The following is a 16473-nucleotide window of genomic DNA, read 5'->3' on the forward strand; positions in this document are numbered from 1 at the left end:
TCCCTGCCTTGCAAGATTATTTGGCTGCATTCATACGGCAACTAAAAGTGTCCCAAAAAGCAACAGCAAAAAGTTGCATGATGTCACTTTTTTTTAATTCAGAACTGTGCTACTTGAATATATGGTACTAAATCGGAATCCAAAACAATGCGACTTGTATTTGAACACTCAAATCGGAAATGGTCCGTGTTGCCATGGTAATATGCACATTTTCAGGAGTGATTCTAAAGAAGGAGAAGAAGACTTTCTTTTTCCGCTTGACCCATGTCGGACAGCGACACGCGGCAGTGGAGAGATGGCGAAAAGGCAGATTTAATTGCTTTTTGCTATGAGAAGCCTCTGTCAAAACTAGAAGGCTCATACCGCAATGGAAGTGTGTTGGAAAATGTTTGGAGAGAAATTTGCCGCTCCTGTCCATTTTGCCCGTCTCTGATGGAGAAGTCGCTTACATGCGCAAAAGTTTCTGCACATTTAAAGTCCAAAAGCCCGAGAGCCATCGATGTTCACGGAAAATGAATGTCAGCGAATGCGACGCCTTTTGTTATTCTTGCTTGTGCACATGTGTGTGTTTTTTTTAAATTATTTTCTGTCACATTGATATCTTACCTGGGTCACATTCTAAAATAGATATGTAACATATAGCCGGGGCGGCTGTGGCTCAGTGGTAGAGTCGGTCGTCTGTCAATCGGAAGGTCCCAGCTCCCTCTGGCTACAAGTCGAAGTGTCCTTGGGCAAGACACTGAACCCCAAATTGCTCCCAGTGGCATAGCCAACGGGTATGAATGTGATATCTGATTGACAGTTGGGCACTTTACGCAGCAGCCTCTGCCATCAGTGTATAAATGCGTGTGTGAATGTGTATGTGTTGTAAAAGCAGCTTTGAATGGTCGCAAAGACTAGAAAAGCGCTTTATAAGTACAGTCCATTTACCATTTACCATTTAACAGTATAACAGTGACCCCAAAAAATCAGAAATGTGCCCCAAATTGGAATTGGGTATGAAGGCCTGCAGTATGAATGCAGCCAAAAAGATTTCAATATCAGTTGTAAAAATAAAGCTTTACGTTGTGATGTGCATTTTTCACTATTTCTGACATTTTGTAACCAAATGATTCATTCATTTACAAAGACATAATTGCATACATATCTACAATTATAAAGACTGTTAGTTGCAGCTTTACCTTAGCTTTATATTTACCTGAAACTGACATTGTGTTACTAAACTCACATTACAGGAAGGAGCTGATTGCTCAGTACAGCCGTCTGTCAGAGGAAGCGGCTCGCAGAGAGAGACGGGCCATGTGGCGGGTGCAGCGAATGAGGCTTGACGGAGCCCGGGCTCAGTTCTTTATGCACGACAGGCAGCAGACGCAGGTTTGTCATGAATTAAAAAACACACACACACACACAGGAGGAGGAAAAATGATTAAAGAGATTGTTATTATTTGAGAAAAGGGAAGCTTTTCTAACCACAGCTCTCGTGACTTCTTTCCAGGCAATGCTTGAAAAATATCCTTTAGGCCAGGAGAGACCTCCCATGGAAGTACAGCCATCTGTTCCCTCTGCAAAACAGACTGCACCACAACCAACGCTGGTATGACAACACACTGCTTTTTGACATTAATCCCCATTTCCTTCCACTTCATCATGCTCTTTAGAAGTGTAGATGTACTAATTAGTATCTTCCTCTTCACAGGAATCTCCCTCTCAGGATCCGTCTGCACAACAGCCAGCGGAGACTCAAGTATCTGATGCTGTATCACCACCACCTGTCCCATTTTCAGCCCCTCTTACAGTGGACCCTGCCCTCATCTCTGAGGACATCGACATCAATGATTTTCTCCCGAAGGCGCCAAATCCTAACAGTCAGCAGGTGGATGCGGCCCTACAAGAGATAGGATCTGACTTACCTGAAGTGTGTCCCACAGCACAGTTAGTCGACTATGACTTCAGTGCCCCCTTTAGTCCACTCGAGGGTATCACTGGCCAAGCCTCAGTCAAGCCCCGGCCTCGCTGGGGACCTGCAGTCCAGCCAGACCACCCTTCTTTTTCTCACATACCTATCGGAGAGAATATGTCTCAATTTGAGGAGAGCATTCCCAAAGCCAGCCCCTTTGGCCAAGCCACCAAATCCAGCTTTCCTCTTGGCCAGTACACCTTAGAGGAGCCTCAAAGTACATCTAAAGCAAGCGTTTATGGACATCCATCTCAAGCTTCAGTGCAGCTAGTAGATGGTAGTGTTTCTAGGATGGACAACAAGCAGGTGGAAGTTGCATCTAAGGCAGAACAGCAGACTGATACGGGGAATTTGGAAGGTAAAGTAGAAGCAAATGAAGACAAGGGCACTAAAGAAGATGTGGTTGATCCAAAACCAACTGATGGAGGAAAGTACGACCACAGCTCAGATGCTCAAGATAAAACTAGTGAGAGTTTGTCTTTGCCACAGCTGTCACCGAGCATCCATGGGCATTCCTCTGACGCTCACATAAAGGTTGGACAGTTTGTATCGGAGGTCACTGCTCCTCTTCCATCCCCAAACGTCCACGGTCATTCCTCAGACTCTCACATCAAGATTGGAGAACATGTTTCAGAAGTGAAGACTCCTCTACCTTCCTCCAGTGTTCACGGCCACTCCTCCGATGCTCACATTAAAGTCGGGGAGAACGTCTCGGATTTTGTCTCTCCTCTCCCTACTCCAAACGTCCACGGTCATGCCTCAGATGCCCACATTAAAGTTGGAGAAAATGTCTCGGATGTAGTCGCCCCACTTCCCTTGCCCAGTGTTCACGGCCATAGCTCGGACGCCCACATTAAAGTTGGAGAAAATGTCTCGGATGTAGTCGCCCCACTTCCCTCGCCCAGTGTTTACGGCCACAGTTCGGACGCCCACATTAAAGTTGGAGAAAATGTCTCGGATGTCGTCGCAGCACTTCCTGCTCCAAGCATACATGGTCACTCCTCCGATGCTAATATAAAAGTAGGCGAGTTTGTGTCCAACATACCTGAAGAAAGACCTCGTTGGAGTAAACATGGGCATGCCTCGGACTGCATCCTTCGAACAGGCTGTGTGGTAACTGGAGCTGAACCCGCCTTGTCTGCTCTACCAGGAAGCTCTCACGGTCACTCCTCAGACTCGGCGTTGGGAGTTGGGTGTGTGGTGTCAGGAGACGCACCCAAACGTGCTCCTCTACCTGGCAGTGCTCATGGTCATTCTTCAGACTCGAATTTAGGAGTAGGGTGTGTTGTGTCCAAAGCTGACTCACTTCCGTCACCCCTGCCAGGCAGTGCTTTCGGCCACTCGTCTGATTCGACGCTGGGGGTGGGTTGTGTGGTGATGGGAACAGAACCACAGGCCTCTGCACTGCCAGGCAGCACTTACGGCCACTCTTCAGATTCTTCACTTGGAGTCGGGTGTGTGGTGAAGGGCAAAGGCAGTGAAATCCAGCAGAAGACAGAATACAATGATGGAAAAGGTAAGGAGTTGTAGTATATCACAGCACACATTCTGCAGTTTAACTGCCACTTAGTATCGGATGTTATGTTCTTTAATTTTTAAAGTAACTGTTATTGCATCAACTCAAGACAGAAAAGCAGTGTGTTGGAGACAAGTTGAATCAATCTCTGATCCCATCAGCTATAGTCTGATGACGTTATAGCCTCTGGGGACAATGGGGAACATGCCCGGGCGTGTAGCCGGCAGTTAGAGATTAAAACGACTTCCAGTCAAGACTTCCTTTTCTGCTGCATTGTTTACAGAAAAATAACAGTTTTTTTGTTATTTACTTTAATAAACGGGTTTTACCTGCGCCGAAATTTCAACATCATGCTGCAGGTTAGTAAAAAGTAAAAATGAAGCTTTGTCAGGTCTGTCCTCAAGAGGAGAAGAAAACTACTTTTAAAATGCTCGTTTGTTGAACGGAGGTCGGATCGATCATTTCTGATGCATTTGAGGAAGTCGGGAAATCTGAACAGCTTTCGGGGAATTTATCTCCAGTTGAATTTTAGATCTAGAACAGATTGTTAGCTGTTAGCATGCGGATGTCTGTTTATAGAGATTAATTAGAAGCTAAATCATCTTCAGATGACGCTGATGGGAGCCAGGATGTCATTACAGTGCATTACGTTCCGCCTGCTTTTGCTCTCCACACGGACTGTTTCTCCTGAATACGCTGCAGCCTGCTGATCCGTGATTGGTCACTATTAGTCGGACTACAAGCTTACTTCGAACGGAAACCAGAACACTTGCCATTCCTAAAATCGACGTTCCTGCCCACAGATTCTACATTTCTATGTAGAATCTGTAAATAGGGATTAAGTTGAATTAAATTGATGAAGACAAAAAAACGGGTGTTTTTACACAGTATATATCTTCATAGTTTAATAATGTCTTGGAATGGGGGCTTTGCTGTATTCTTGGCAGAACTGAATTATTTAGTTCTTTCCACTGTGCAATGTTTTGAAGTTTTGGCTTTGGCTTGTAGATGCTAATCCTTAACAGATTTCTTAGAGCATTGTTTGGTATGTTCTCCAGGAGGGTATTAAGAATTAAAAAGTTCAACATTGAAAGTTTAAGGCAGTCAGAAAATGTTGTTTTACAATGCAAACTTTTTACCCCTCTTTTCAGTTCGATCCATGTTGGAGTTTTTCTTTCCATTTCAGGTTCTAAGTCGGACAGCCTTGGTGAGCAGCTGGCTGAGAGCATCGGGTCCTGGGCAGCTGCCTTCGGTTTGTCCCCTGGAGAAAAGTCCGAGCAGGAATACCTTTTGGCTCTGTCCGCGCAGTACCAGGTGGAACACTACGAAGACTGCTACAACCTAATGGGTAGGTTGAAAACATATCACTGTGCCAAAGGAACCATTAATCTTTGGCCATAGTTAATGTGGGCATGTGCATTTCTTCAAGCTAAGGGGAATTTGGGCTGCAAGGCCATGATTGAAAACATAAAGGTGCTGATTTGAGTTTTACTGCCATTTCAAGGCTGGACTTTATCAATTTTGTTGATTTAGTGTGGGTTATACTGAGAGATGCCATGCATTGTCTACCCCTTTATGATTATTATTATTATGAAAGACTCTTTGTGAATCACAACACAATGCAACAGCATCTTGAAAGACAAAATTGAGTGAACACCTCTGTGAAAGAATTTCTACATTATATTTGCAGGTTGTAATGTAATGTTATGTTCCGTCTAATATCAGAAGGGTATTTGACACCAATAAAAAACTATTATAGTCTCTTAACTTTGAATTCAAAATCCAGTTGGGGCAAAAACAAGTATATTTTGCTTTCATTAGCATAGCAATGCCAAATCACAGCAATGAACAGAAGGGGACCCAAAAAGGAACCTTGAGGGACTCCATATGTAAACCGTAATTCAGTTTGTTCAGAACAATGATAGAACCATGCATGTTTTGTTTATGCTAATCAATGTAATCTCTTGGGGCGCTGGTTTGGCATAGTTGGTGGAGTGGGCGCCCCCTGTACAGAGGCTGTGGCTCCCGGTCTGCCGAATGTTTTGGTGCATGTCGTCCCCCACTCTCTACTCCCCACATTTCGTGTCTTTCTTCAAGCTGTCCTATAAAAAAAAAAAACAGGCAAAAAGCCCCCCAAAAAATGTAATCTCTGTAGCTGTATCCAGAATTTTTTTAAAGCCTTGACATTGATCAACTTCTCAACTCAACTGTAGTAAAGTTGGTTTTGTCGACATGCATTCATTTTACAGCGCAACCAAAGTAAAGTTGGTAATAAATCAAATAACTTCAATCTGTTATTGACTAAAATGAGATAATTTTGTCTCTCAAATTTAATGTCGCTTGTGCTTGTCCATCATAATTTAAAAATGTACCAAAAAAGTGCAACAGTTTAAATAAACTCCTGTCTTTTCTCATGGACAAAGATTAGTTGAGGCTCAACATTTAGAGCACCCAATTCAAGGCACAAAGCCGAACTCATTTTTATAAACAAAAAGATGTATAGTCTACAGTACAAATCAAGGAAATAAAATGGACACCCCTGAGCCTCCAGCAGTAGACCATAATCAACGTTTTTAAATTGAAGAATATGAGAATATCTGCATGGTCAAAGGTGAGCTGATCAGTATGTAGCGCCTGTTTACTCCTTGATGTTTCCCAAACAACTTAATGAGAAATGAAACACCTTTTGAAACACAGCAAAACATCATGTCAAAATGCATAAATGAAAATGATACACCTTGCTGCTCGGCGGAGCTTATTTCATGTAAATTAAAACATGTTCAGAAGTGATGCATTTCCAGAGGCTGTTCAATATTTACTCTCTCTGCCGGCACGGGGGTTGCATAAAAAGCAGTGATATTTCACGAGGGTATTAACTCTGGTTTATGTTTGTGTAGAACGCATCATTCCATGTTGAAGTAATATCTTGTCTTTTTCTGTGCGTGTGTAGTTCAGTCATGTTATTATTCATGCAAGCTTCCAGGGTCTCCATGAAATCAATCAGAATCTAGTCATCCGAATACATCTTCCACACTACTGATCAAAGTCAGGAGGCCTAATTATTTACGGAGTGTTACCATGAATAAAGAAGGTGGACAAAATAACAGGAACAGAAAAAAATTAGGGGTTTTTAATGACCTCATCCTGCAGTAAATACGAACAACTATGAAGCGCTTATGTTAACTTATTTCAGATTTTGTCTGTCAATCAGTCAGACGCTGAAAAATATAGTGTTTAATATAAAAAAAGACTAAGAATTCCAGTGAGTATAAACACTTAGGAAAGTGGAGAGGATTTTTATGTGGCTTTTATATTTAGGAAAGTTACTGACTTTTTCTGAACAAAAATATAACTTGGATGATTATTTGCCTTGTGTTTCTTCTTCATCTCACTCTACCTGCCTTTTTTTCTTCACACTTCTTAATACAAAAAATCCTTTGCAGGTGTGAGAGCGATATCTATTCAGCAACATGCCTGTCATCTCCCTCTCACACAGCTTCTTCTCCTGAGTGTCAGCTGCTGAAGCAGGTGACTCGGGGACCCTGGGGCCTCCCTATGGACCCCACACTCCGCAGAGCCACAGACACCACCGCTGTCCAATTCAGTGAGATGGTGTCCCTGCCGGTGCTGATCAAACACTCTGTCACTGCCCCGCTCATCACACAGTGAGTGTCCTTCCGGCAGGAAGTTGCAGGAGGAAAGAGTTTATGTTGTGTTGGTGGAAAATGTCCAATTTGTGAGCACAAGTTATTCTCTAAAGAAGACTTCTAATTCTTTGACCCATAAAACAAAAAGAAAAGCAGTTTTGTGTTTCAAAGAAAAGCAGGTGAGAGGTTTTCACTGATCTCTTGTCATTTTTCTGCTACTTCAGGCCACTTATACTGTACTCGAGTGCACATTCTGCACCGGAGGAATAATTTAAATTCTATTACCGACCATTTTTGTTAGATCCTTTTTGTGTCAGAATTCCAGATGAGCTTGTCAGTCTTCACCTACAATGTTTCTGCACACGGTGCAGTTTAACCTGTGTAAAGAAATCGCTTTCTAATCCCTCTGGGCACATTTTTTTTTTTAAACATTTGTATGCCACGCTTAGACGAGTTTGCCCCAAGATTTTTCTATTTCTTTTCCCTGCTGACTTTAAGAGAACCATTCCCTAAATCCCACTATGATATAAATGTGATCATCCTCAGGACGTCAGCATCATTTTCAGTTCTTATGTTTGTGTCACAACACTTTCCTTATCTTGGCCTGTCTCCACTCTGCCTTTCATCCGCAGTGTGTCTTTGGTGAACAAGGCCGTGGTGGACTACTTCTTTGTGGAGTTGGGGGTGGAAAGACACTTTGAGGCGCTGCGCCACTTCCTGCTGATGGAGGATGGGGAGTTTGCTCAGTCCCTCAGCGATCTGCTCTTTGAGAAGGTGAAGCTCTTAATGTAATGTAACGTTTCGCACAAAGAACATTAACCTTATATAAAACGAGGAAAGATGTATTGTACAGGGTTTTAGCAAATTGCTATTTTCCGCACCTAGTCCCTGGGCAGGTAAGTTAGATAATGAAATTGTAAGTAGACATTGACATTAAAAAAAGTCTAGATATTAAAAGAGTACAAAATACATTCCCCACCGCCCAAAGACACACGACATTACACAAACATTTAAAAGAGCGCCCTGACCCGGTTTTTATTTACTCATTAGCACAGCACGTATTTGATGATTTCTTCTTTAAGCGTATGAAACACACCTGAGCGCAGGCATTGGGTGACTTGTAAACTTGCTGTTGTGAAACGTACAAGAAAAACTGAGCATTTAAAAGCTGCTTTAATCAGTTACAATATGTAATCCAGAAGGGGTTTTACGTCCTTGCAAACCAAACATGGTATAATAACTTCAACCCTCCAGTCCCTTTCACACTAATGGAGCTGTTCACTGCCCTCAAGTCCTTGTTTTGTTTAAGGCCTGCAATTTTACTGTTGTGCTTTACTCTCCGTGCTCTCAGCAGCATAATTTTCAGCCGCAGAAGGCAGCTATTTTCTTTTCTCTCTTTTTGAGTGCATTTGCCTTTATTGGAAAGAAAGAGCCGATGATGGACAGGAAAGGCAGGAGAGGGGTAGGGGAGGACCTACGGCAAAGAGTCCAGGCTGGGACTGAGCTGAAAGTCTCAAGGTTTAAGGAGTACTTATTTTTTTGGCCACTTTTTGAGCAGCAGAAACAAGTCGTAAATACAATGATGATACGGAAAACAAAGCAAATGGTTACCTATTTATCAGTCTCGGATCCCATCGGCTATAGTCTGATGATGATACAGCCTCTGGGGACAACGGTGAACGTGCCAGGCGTGTAGCCAGCAGTTAGCGATAAACGATTTCCAGTCAAGACTTCCTTTTCCACATGCTGCTTTGTTTACAGAAAAATAACCCATTTTTCCTGTGATATACTTTAATGAACGTGTCTTACCTTTGCCAAAATTTCAACATCATGATGCAGATTAGTAAAAAGTAAACATGGAGCTTTGGCAGGTCTGTCCTCAAGAGAGATTTCTGATGCGTTCGAGGAATTCGGGAAATCTGAGTGCTGAATAGTTTTCGTGACAGCGTCAGGGAATTTATCTCAAGTTGAATTTTAGATCTAGAGCAGATTGTTAGCTGTTAGCATGCAGATGTCTGTTTATAGAGATTGATAAGAAGCTAAATCATTACAGCGCATTACGTTTCGCCTGCTTTTGCTCCCCACACGGACTGTTTTTCCTGCATACGCTGCAGCCTGCTGATACATGATTGGTCAATATTACTCGGACTACAAGCGTAGTATAAATGGAAACCAGAACACTTGCCATCCCTAAAATCCACGTCCCTGCCTACAGATTCTACATAGATGACCTATTTATACACCCAGCAGATATCAAACAATACTATCAATCATCTGGAATCACGTCTCTGGCCTCTTAGAAATGTCAGTCAGATGTTCCCCCTCTTTCAGCTGTGTTTTTGTCTCTAACACCTCCTGAGGGAAATATCCCTGTATCTGCTAAATCTGCTCCACTATGTTCGACAGCTAACCGCTAACCTTGGTAGTGTACAGTGGGTTTTTATTTCTGCCTGCTGCAGCTTAAAATGATGTTATGAGAAGGAAACAGTGCACAAAATCAATCTATAATTAGCAGCCCCTTTCACATTCCTGTATTGTTCACTATTGAATTTCATCCCTTGGTTTTAAAAAGATATCCAACACAGCTGATTTCATGTGATCTCTCACATTACCTATTTTGTAGCACCTGATGCCTCACTGCCAGATTCCTATACCTACTACTGTCAAGCTCAAGCTTCCTGGCGTGAAATAACAAGCGCAGCCTCTGCTAACACCTCGGTGCTGTTGTGCAGAAACATTCATGTACATCTGTCTCCTGAGGCCCATGAGACAGAAGGTTTTTGTTCCAGCCAAACACTTCACCAGCTGATTCCACTGATTAGCACACCTTCAACCGGAAAGCGAGACAATCATCGTAATCAGCTACCCGTGGTGTTTGTTTGCAATGAAAACCTTGATTGCACATTTGCAACGACAGGTGTAGGGGTAATCCATATTTGACCTTTGTGTATTTAGCTAACCGGTGTCTCCTCCACACAGCTGGGCAGCGGCCAGACCCCCGGCGAGCTGCTGACCCCCCTGGTCCTAAACTCCATCCTCAGTAAGGCCCTGCAGTACAGCTTACACGGGGACACCCCCTTAGCCGGCAACTTCACCTTCGCCCTGCGCTTCCTCCCAGAGACCTTCCACCCGCACGCCCCCGACTCTCTCAACTGTCTGGAGCTGCGCTACAAGGTGAGGCGGTGCGTTTTTATCTGAGTGAGTAACGGAGTCTGTATTGCTTGCTTGTCTCTGCATGAGTGACAGCTTGAATATGACAGCCTGTCATGTTTTGACAAACTGCTCTGGGCGTGGAAAATTAGCTTATCACGCACTTTAAATGGTTGAACCTCAGAGATTGATTGGAGTTGGGTCTTTTGGATGACATGCGCGGTGACTAATGCTGCATTTATTGTCCCGTGTTCTTGTTCTCCACTCTCCTATCCCTCTCACGACTGTTCCCTCTCCTGCTGAATCTCTTTCCTTTGCTTTATCTCCTCGCGTCCCTCATTCCTCCCCTACCCCCCACCTCTCACCACTCCATCTTCCCCCCACAATCCTCTCACCTGCTTTATCAACGTCTGCACTCACACCTTCCTCCTCCCCTCCTTTTCACTTCACCTCATCTCTCACTCTACCTTTACCTGTTTTCCCAACTTTCTTTAACACTTGTTCTCACACCTTTCTCGCTACTCATTTATTTATTTATTTATCGCCTCGGCGCGTCTGTCTCCCTTTCTTCCGTGTCGTCTCCCAGGTGGACTGGCCGTTGAACATCATCATCACGGACAGCTGCATGAACAAGTACAACCGTCTGTTCTCGTTCCTGTTGCAGCTCAAACACATGGTGTGGAGCCTCCGCGAGGTCTGGTTTCACCTCAAGAGAACAGGTGGGAGCTTTTGATACCGGCCCAGCTCAGACCCCACCTTTCCTCTCTGATGGAAGAGTTAAGGTTCTTCCTGTTGGGCTTCAATTGTTTATGAAATATTTATAAAGGTGAAAACTGTGAATCCTTTATGTTTTATTTATACATTGCACATCTCATACCAGCGGGATTGTTGTCAAACAGTGCTTCAGCTGGTTAAAAAGTATTGCTATTGATCGGTGAAGGCCTGAGTACATAACTGGATATCGTGAAAGGTAAATAGAGTATTAAGGTATTAGAGGGATGTAAACTTCAACAGTTATACTGTTAATATTCCTAATCACAAGAGGGGATGTTAACTGTCTGCATTGTAAACATACTATTGATTACCTCAAACCTTTTGATGCCCCCAGAGCCCAGGTGAGTTCACACCAATAGGAAATAGATTACACAAAGCTCCGATCATGACTTGTCCCCGTCTATTGTTTCCCTCAGCGCTGGTGAAAGGCGCAGGCCGCTCGGTGCAGTTCCGTCAGCTGCAGCTGTACAGGCACGAGATGCAGCACTTTGTTAAAGTGATCCAGGGATACATCGCCAACCAGATCCTGCAAGTGTCCTGGAGCGAGTTCACAGCCAAGCTGGCCACTGCAAACGACCTGGACGCCATCCACCGCACACATGCAGACTACCTCAACAGAGCCATCTTCAGGTGAGAAGGGGAACTGCATGTTGGAGAATAATATAACTGTATTTAACTTCCTATCTATCAGAATGCAGTGAACAAGCTGTATTGTGATATTGTCTACAGTTTATTTAATCCAATGAGGATATATTTTGACCATATAAATGTTCCTGTCTCTCATTGGATTCAATACATTTTAACTTTTCAGCAATTTTATCCCTCAGAGCTCGAAGTTTTTAAACTGTGCCTTCAATATAAGAGCAGCCACAGATCATCTTATAAACTCATATTGTATACCAACAGTTTAAACATATAGCTTTAATCTTTTTTCAATCCGAAATGCTGAACATTTGATGGTTCACGGTTCTTAAACATGAGAATTTGCTGCTATTCTTGGAGTTGTTGGATTGGACAGAACAAGACATTTAATGACTTGAGGTTTTGCTAATGGATGTTGTGATGGACATTTATTATATGTAATGTTTTATAGACATTTTCAGCATTTACATGAAAGAATTTAAATTTACTAAAGTAGAGCTTGGGTATCTACAGAAGCCCTTAGCGGACATGCATCCATACATTATTTTTACTCCATTTTCCTGTGAGTTATTTCTAGTTGTTTTCTCGAGATAACGACGCGGCACCACCGTAATGCCAGATGATCATAACTCGTATCCCCACAGTTGTAAAAGCACAAAACAGACATAGAAACAGGCCTAACTTACCTCATTAGTGTGGCCAATGGCAGCATGGCCTGCTCTGTAATATCACAGTGACCAGCCTGTTCTGTTTTCTAGATTGCTGGAAAATGAATGAAGAAAAATAAGTCGAGATCTCGAGAAAACGACCAGAAATAACTTTTCGCGGGAAAACGTGGTAAATAATATGTATGGATGCATGTCCGCTCAGGGCTTCCGTAGGTATCAGATTACCATTAAGCACATGCACTGAGTTGAAGTTTCGGAGCTGGTATTTGGCAGAAGGGAAAAGTTGGATCACTGCATCTCTAAAAGTTGGGCCCACTTAACCGTTTTCATTTGGTTTTGCCTCCCATTTTCTTTGGGCCTATTCAAGCTCAGGACATATGTTTTCAGGCTTTTCATTTAGTCATTTGGTCCACCAGCAAAAAATTAATTGGCGGCAACAAATATTTGAATCATCGGGTTCCAGCTCACCAAATGTGAATGTCTGCTGGTTTCTTATTTTTCTATGACAGTAAATGAACAATCTTTGGGTCTTTCACGCCCAAGAAAAATCAATATGTATAAGTCTGCTTGGGTTCTGGTTTATTCTGAAGGTCATTTTTCATTATTACTTTCCTGATTGTTTCGTCTAAAAATCTAGTATAATGAAAAGTGTCCATCACAAGTGTTTAAGTGTTTAAATATTTCAAGAGGTGGAACCATAGGGTGCTGGTCTCAGTTGGTGGAGCGGGCGCCACATGTTCAGGCTACTGGTCAGTCCTCGATGCACCGATCGCAGGTTCGACTCCCGGTCTTCTGATCATTTGGTGCATGTCATCCCCCCCTTTCTACTCCCAAGATTTCCTGTCTCTCTTCAGCTGTCCTGTAAATAAATAGATAAATAACAACTCTATTTTTCATCATCATGATTTCAGGATGTAACACCACAAAATTCCTGTGGCACTTAACCAGCACAGCAAGTTGAAGAATCGCACTGTGCACACATAATTACATATAAAATTAATTCATCCTCCTCGTTTCAAGTTAATTAAAATTCCAGCTGTATCTGAGGCCAACTTTTGAACCCGATGAATGATTTAATCTCATTAGGTGGGCTTGTCAAGTATCACACTTCCCTGTGTATAACTCCCGCCCTTCTTAAAAGTCATTTCAAAGTTCCTTGTCATGTTCCTTAAACTTTGCACTCGCTGCTCCCCAAGGGGTTTGCTGACGGAGAAGGCGGCTCCGGTCATGAACATCATCCACAGCATCTTCAGCCTGATCCTCAAGTTTCGGGCCCAGCTGATCGCACAGCCCTGGGACAGCCAGCAGGGGGAGGCAGTGCACCCCAGCTTCATCGCCATGCAGCAGTCGTACAACACCTTCAAGTATTATTCTCACTTCCTCTTTAAAGGTGAGCGCAGAATATTTTATAGGTCTGTTTTAATAGTGTTTTTTATGTCCACCCACATTATAATCCTGGGAAAGGGATCATCATATCCTGAAGCAAATGTCTTGTTTTTACAGTGTTTTTTTATTGAGTACATTGATAACAAAGACTCAGTTGTTATTCGGTTTAGCTATCATGAAGCCAAAGGACGTGTTAAAAGTATCCACTTTGATATTAAGAAACGTCTACCTGCCTATTTTATATTGCTTATTTTTTACTTACAATTGACTGATATGTTAAATATAGGTTGTATATATGATGTATGTTTAAAGTGTTGAATAGATTGTCTTGTAATGTAAATTAATTAAGGGTTGTCACCTTGTGTGAAATTGAGTGATTGTTCCATAAATCACGTAACACCTCCTTAATGTCAGGTGTTGTTTAAGTCATCCAGCCACAGCTGAGTGTTTGGGGGCGTAGCTTTCTGTCACTTATAACATTAACCCTGTACATATATATATATATATATATATATATATATATATATAGTTTTTATTATAAAAGAAGGGATCTTCATTTTTAAGCCCGTCTTCAAAACAGTTGTGCATGCCTCGAGTACATCTAAAGAACTGTTTTGCTGATTTTAATAGTTCCTTTAGTTTATTCTCATTATTAAGTGATCCCTTCCTTAAAACAGTGGGGTCCAACTCCGGGTATAGTGGGGCGGCAAAGGTCACTGGGGGTCCGAGGAAAAAAGGTTGGGAACCACTGCCTTAAAGGATTTCAGTGTACACGATGAGGATCCACAGTCCTCTTTAACAGATAAAAGTTCAGTGTATTTTTGAACTAAAGACTGACTTTGAAAGATAACAACTTGACTATTGTTACAGTGCTCAGAGAGCCTTTAGAGAATTGTTAGACAGTATTTTCATTCAGAAGGAGGACTGTGGATTTTTTCCTTCATCGTTTATTCCGAAAGCACATCAGTAAGTCATCTCTTAATGGCAGTTTGACAAGGAGCAACGATTACAGCATGCAGAAGTGTTCTAATATTATTATTGTTTTTGGACAGAGATGGAAAAGTTTGAGCCTGTACCCAAATCTAAATCTTATTACCATCTGTAATTATACCTGTATTTAAAGGTTAAAAAAAAACTTTTGGGAAAGTCACTGGGGCTGAATGAATTTGAAAGAATATCTAATTTTCGATTATTTTGACTAATATTGCAATTTCGATATCATTTTTCCATCATTATTCTCATTTTTACTGAAAAACATATTAACATGATCATGTGATGTTTGCGAGGATCTGTACTAAACAAAGATATGTGTGTGTGATGTGTAGGCCACAACATTGCGCCTCCTGTGATTTCAAAAATAGCAGTAGGCCATAAAATTTCACTGAATCAGCCCTAAACGTCACTTACATTTCTTTTTCTCTCTTTCCTTTCAGTGGTGACCAAGCTGGTGAACAGAGGCTACCAGCCTCATCTGGAGGATTTCCTGCTTCGCATCAACTTCAACAACTACTACAAAGACTCCTGAGCGGTGTGCTGCTGTGCATGAGCTAAGTGTGTCTGCTTAACCTTAAATATGGCATTTATTAGGCACTTATCCAATGCAGCATCGTCTACCGTACATTTTTAGAATCACCCCACGCGTGTTTATAAGACAGAAGACTGATAATCAAGATGTATATATTAAATTAGGTTCTTTTGACATGAAAAATATCTGTACAGTATATAAGGGCAAACAGGAAATCAATGTGCAGGGCTGAATACATGTGTGCTTTACTTCCAAAATTGTGTGCTGCCAAAGTTCTTAACTGCTGATGCCTGCTGTGTTGTCTCTCATGCTCCAGTGTGCCTCCAGCTGTGTACATTTTCTGTGCATAAAATGAGACGTCAGTTATATGTAAATAAAAAAGCAAAACGCTTCCTTTAATAAAAGCTCAAATGTCTCATGTTGATTTTAAAGGTTTGTGATGTAAAGAACAAAACGGCTACTTCAGTAGGAAAAATGATGATGATTTATTAAAGATTGCATGTTAACATTGATTTTTAGAAAATTAGGACAAATAAATGCAAAGCATTGTGGGTAGAGGGTTTAATAACTTCAGTCTTTTACAAAAGACAAAGGGAGAGGGGAGAAAATGAGTCCTTGCTATATTACACTGAAATTGACTTTCCACACCATGAAGTACCCAGACTTTGACACAGTGCGTTATTTACAAAGCACAAATATATCAAGACGATGCAGCTGTAAGAAGTTTAATGTGCTGCAGGATTTGGTTCGTAAAGAAACTCTTCTCACCAGCAGAGCCTTTAATCAGAGGAACAACACAGGCAGCAGCATGTGTAGGTCATCAAACGGGGAAAGGAAATGCCAGACTTGTCTGAAGCACTAAGCAGGTTTGTTTTCATTGCTGTAGTTTATTAACGGTGCGGTTGAAGCATCTCAACCAGCACCTGAGGAAGGACGGTACAAGTTACTAGATGGGCGAAATATTTTTCATAGCTTCAGGAGACCTGCTGATACGCATTTACATCAGGCAACAGAAAGAGGAACCGTTATGACTTTAAAGAAAAGTTTACAGTTTGGGAAATGCACTTATTGTTTTCTGAGGGAGAGAAAGACGACAGCATTAATACCACGGTGATATAAGTATACTGCTATAGCCTGCAGCTGGTTAGCTTAGCATAGCACTTAGACTGGAAAAGGAAGTAAGCAGCTTGCGTTAATTTGTCGAGGTG

The 16473-nt window shown here is 42.1% G+C and overlaps 1 protein-coding gene across 1 annotated transcript in view; it reads left to right on the forward strand.

Moving 5' to 3' along the window:
* The window catches only part of tubgcp6 (tubulin gamma complex component 6), a 29562-nt gene extending 13893 nt beyond the window's left edge, over window positions 1–15669 (forward strand). Inside the window, exons 15-25 of the mRNA XM_069686231.1 lie at window positions 1236–1374; window positions 1496–1594; window positions 1697–3473; window positions 4660–4821; window positions 6970–7138; window positions 7753–7894; window positions 10100–10294; window positions 10857–10989; window positions 11461–11674; window positions 13551–13744; window positions 15174–15669. Coding sequence (XP_069542332.1) covers window positions 1236–1374; window positions 1496–1594; window positions 1697–3473; window positions 4660–4821; window positions 6970–7138; window positions 7753–7894; window positions 10100–10294; window positions 10857–10989; window positions 11461–11674; window positions 13551–13744; window positions 15174–15265 — 3316 coding nt within the window. The 3' untranslated portion in view covers window positions 15266–15669. The remainder of the gene's footprint in view (window positions 1–1235; window positions 1375–1495; window positions 1595–1696; window positions 3474–4659; window positions 4822–6969; window positions 7139–7752; window positions 7895–10099; window positions 10295–10856; window positions 10990–11460; window positions 11675–13550; window positions 13745–15173) is intronic.
* Window positions 15670–16473: the final 804 nt, after the last annotated feature.

This window comes from Semicossyphus pulcher, unplaced genomic scaffold (assembly GCF_022749685.1).
Source record: "Semicossyphus pulcher isolate SPU_LCO1_2020_fin unplaced genomic scaffold, fSemPul1.0.p SCAF_8, whole genome shotgun sequence".
In the NCBI taxonomy this organism is placed as follows: Eukaryota; Metazoa; Chordata; class Actinopteri; order Labriformes; family Labridae; genus Semicossyphus; species Semicossyphus pulcher.